Source organism: Pyrgilauda ruficollis, unplaced genomic scaffold (assembly GCF_017590135.1).
Source record: "Pyrgilauda ruficollis isolate IOZ18807 unplaced genomic scaffold, ASM1759013v1 scaffold1850, whole genome shotgun sequence".
NCBI classification, from domain to species: domain Eukaryota; kingdom Metazoa; phylum Chordata; class Aves; order Passeriformes; family Passeridae; genus Pyrgilauda; species Pyrgilauda ruficollis.
The window spans coordinates 1-3,816 of record NW_024517541.1 but is presented as its reverse complement, the minus strand read 5'-3'; the positions used below and the strand labels follow the sequence as shown (position 1 = coordinate 3,816).

At 43.1% G+C, this 3,816-nt stretch overlaps 1 protein-coding gene across 1 annotated transcript; it reads left to right on the top strand.

Moving 5' to 3' along the window:
* Positions 1–1,311: 1,311 nt before the first annotated feature.
* LOC121352215 (ATP-dependent DNA helicase Q4-like) lies at positions 1,312–3,757 on the top strand (the record flags this gene model as incomplete). The annotated part of the gene is made up of 3 exons (XM_041464979.1): positions 1,312–2,090; positions 3,491–3,578; positions 3,664–3,757. Coding segments are annotated over 3 exons (961 nt in total), but the record flags the coding sequence as incomplete, so codon positions are not given.
* Between the last annotated feature and the right edge of the window lie 59 nt (positions 3,758–3,816).

The following is a 3,816-nucleotide window of genomic DNA, read 5'->3' as shown; positions in this document are numbered from 1 at the left end:
ATCCCAAAAGCTGGAGACCTCAAAATTGGAGAATCCAAAAAATTTGGGATCCTCCAAAATTAATGACCCCCAAAAATTGGAGATCCCAAAAGCTGGAGAATCCCAAAATTTGGGACCCTGAAAATTTGAGATCCCAAAAGTTGGAGAATCCCAAAATTTGGGACCCTGAAAATTTGAGACCCCAAAATTCAGAGAATCCCAAAATTTGGAACCTCCTAAAATTAAAGAATCTGAAAATAAGAGAACCCAAAAGCTGAAGGATCCCAAAATTTAGGATCCCAAAAATTGGAGATCCCAAAAGCTGGAGAATCCCAAAATTTGGGACCCACCAAAATCAGAGACCCCAAAAATTGGAAACACCAAAAATCAGAGAATCCCACAATTTGGAGACCCCAGAATTGGAGGATCCCAAAAATCAGAGAGACCCCAAAAACTGGAGACCCTAAATTTAGAGACCCCAAAATGGGAAGAATCCCAAAATGGGAAAAATCCCAAAATCAGAGACCCCAAAATTGGGGATCCCTTAAAATCAGGGATCCCAAAAATCAGAGACCCTAAAAGCTGGAAAATCCCAAAATTAGGGACCCCAAAAAACTGGAGACCCTAAATTTAGGGACCCCAAAATAAAAAAAAAATAAAAAAAAAAACAAAATTAAAGATCCCAAAAATCAGAGATCCTAAAAAGCTGGAGAATCCCAAAATCAGAAACCCCAAAAACCAGAGACCCTAAAATGGGAAAATCCCAAAATTAGAGACCCCAAAATCAGGAACCCCCAAAAGTTGGAGACCCAAAAATCAAAAAAACCCAAATTTAAGGATCCCAGAATTAGGGACCCCAAAAATCAGAGACCCTAAAAGCTGGAGAATCCCAAAATTTGGGATCCTAAATTTGGAGACCCCAAAATGGGAAAAATCCCAAAATCAGGAACTCCAAAAATCAGAGATCCCAAAAAATGGGAGAATCTCAAATTTAGAGACCCCAGAACTGGGAATCCCCAAAAGTTGGAGACCCCAAAAACCGGATCCTCCAAAATTAAAGAGCCCAAAAATTGTAGACACCAAAAATCAGAGATTCCAAAAGTTGGAGAATCCCAAATTCCAAAACCCCAAAACGAGAGGATCCCAAATCAGGGAGCCCCAAAAGTTGGAGACCCCAAAAATCAAAAAACCCAAATTTAAGAACCCCAAAATCAGAGGATCCCAAAAATTGGAGCTCCCAAAACTTGGCTTCCCCAAAATCCCCTTGAATTTGGGATTTGAAATTCCAGAGGAGAAAAAAATTGGGATTTTTTTTCCTTCCCTTCCCTCCAGGAGCCCCCTCTGACCCCAAATCCCCGGAGAATCCCAAAACCTCCCCAATCCCAGCAAACCCCGGAGCTCGGAGCCGAAATTTCCTCGGAAAATCCCGAAAAACCCCAAGATTCCCAAGAATTCCTTCCTCCCTCGCTGGGAAAAATTCCCAACTTTTCTTCACCCGTTGCCGAAAAATTCCGGCGGCTCCAACGGAGCGTGGCCCGAACTCTGAGCTCGCTGGACCCCGCCTGGATCCAGCGGTGCGAGGAATCCCCAAAAAAACACCGGGAATTTTTGGAAAACGACGCCAAATCCCAGCGGGAATTTCTGGAAAACGACACCAAATCCCAGCAGGAATTTCTGGAAAACGACGCCAAATCCCAGCAGGAATTTCAGGAAAACGACGCCAAATCCCAGCGGGAATTTTTGGAAAACGACCCCAAATCCCAGCGGGAATTCCCGGAAACTGACGCCAAATCCCAGCGGGAATTTTTGGAAACTGGGGACAAATCTCAGCAAGAATTTCTGGAAATGGGCCCTGAATCCCTCGGGAATTTTGGGAGGAAACGGCCCCGGGACGACGCCGGCGCCGCCGAGGCCCCGGCCAAGCTCCGGAGAAGCCTCGGAGGATCCGAGCCTGGAATTTCTGGGGTGAGGCAAAGACAGGAGGGAAAGGAAAAGATGGAAAAGAAAAAATCCCAAAGTGGAGCCGGGGAGGCGCCGCACGGATCCGGAGAAATCCCAGAGGAGGAGGAGGAGGAAGAGGAGGAAAAACCCAAAGCCACGCGCAGGGCTCGGTAATTCCTGGATTTTCCCGCCTTTTTTCCGACTTTTCCCGCCTTTTTTCCGCCTTTTTTCCAGCTTTTCCCGCCTTTTTTCCAGTTTTTCCCATCTTTTTTCCCATTTTTCCTGCCTTTTTTCCCAGTTTTCCTGGCTTTTTCCCAGCTCTCCTGCCTTTTTTCCTGGCAAAAAAATCCAAAGATGAGACGTCAAATATGGGAGAGCCCCAAAATCGGAGACCCCAAAAGTTGGAGAATCCCAAAATTTGACACCCCTCAAAATCAAAACTCCCAAAATTAAAGACCTAAAATCCAAAAAATCCCAAAAGCCTAAAACTAAAGACCTCAAAATCAGAAAAAAAATCAAAAAAAAATCTGAGAAACCCCAAAACCTAGAAATCCAAAATTAAAGATACAATTTTTTTTTTAAATCCCAAAAATCTGAGACCCCCAAAATCAAAAAAAATCACAAAAATCTGAGAACTCAAAAAATCCCAAAATTGAAGACCAAAAAATCCGAGAACCCCAAAAACCAAAAAGTCCCAAAACCAGACCCCAAAAGCCAAGAAATCCCCAAAATGCCAGATCCCCAAAAACCAGAAACCTAAAATTAAAGACCCAAAATCAGAAAAATCCCAAAAATCTGAGAACCCCAAAACCGAAAAATCCAAAAAATTTGAAAAATCCAAAAACCACAAAATCAGAGACCTAAAAATTTGTGACCCCCAAGATCAAAATAACCCCAAAAATCTGAGAACTCAAAAAATGCCAAAATTAAAGACCCCAAAATCAGAAAATCCCAAAAATCCGAGAACCCCCAAAACCGAAAAATCCCAAAAACAAAGACTCCAAAATAAAAAAAAAATCCAAGAACCCCAAATTTAAAGACCCCAAAAACCTGCAAACCCCAAAAACCCAAAATTAAAGACCCCAAAATCTGAAAAATCCCAAAAATCTGAGAAACCCAAAATCAAATCCGAAAAATTCAAAAAATCCAAGAACCCCAAAACTTGGGAGACCCCAAAAAACAAAGACGCTCAAAAGTTGGAGAATCCCAAAATTTGACACCCCTCAAAATAAATTTTAAAAAATCCCAAAAATCTGTGAACCCCAAAACCCAGAAATCCAAAATCAAAATTCCAAAAATCCAAGAACCCCAAATTCTGAAAAATTTAAAAAATCCAAGAACCCCAAAACTTGGGAGACCCCAAAAATCAAAGACCCTCAAAAGTTGGAGAATCCCAATATTCGATCCCCCTCAAAATAAAAGAAAAAAAAAATCTGAGAACCCCAAAACCCAGAAATCCAAAACTAAAGACCCGAAAATTTCCAAAAATCCCCAAAAATCCGCATCCCAAAATTCCCTTTTTTCAGCTTTTCCGAGTTTCCCGCCGTTTTTAATCCCTCTTTCCCCTCAGAGCCCCGCGCGGCAATTTCGTCCGCCTCAACCTGAAGAGAAAAACGTATACCCGCGGATCCCTGAGGGGAAAATTCCTCCGGAAACAGGTGAAAATTCCCAACAATTTTTGGGGGGGAATTCCCGACCTCTCCCCCGCTGGAATTTTGGGATTTGGGGCTTTTTTTTCCCCAGGTTTGGAGGCAGAAATGGAGAAAAAAGTTCGGGGGCGGATCCGATCTTTGCTTCCGGTGCGGCGGGAAGGGGCACTGGGCCGCGGAATGCCCGGGTGAGGACGGGGGTTTTTGGGATTTCTGAGGGGTTTTTGGGATTTCTGAGGGGATTTTT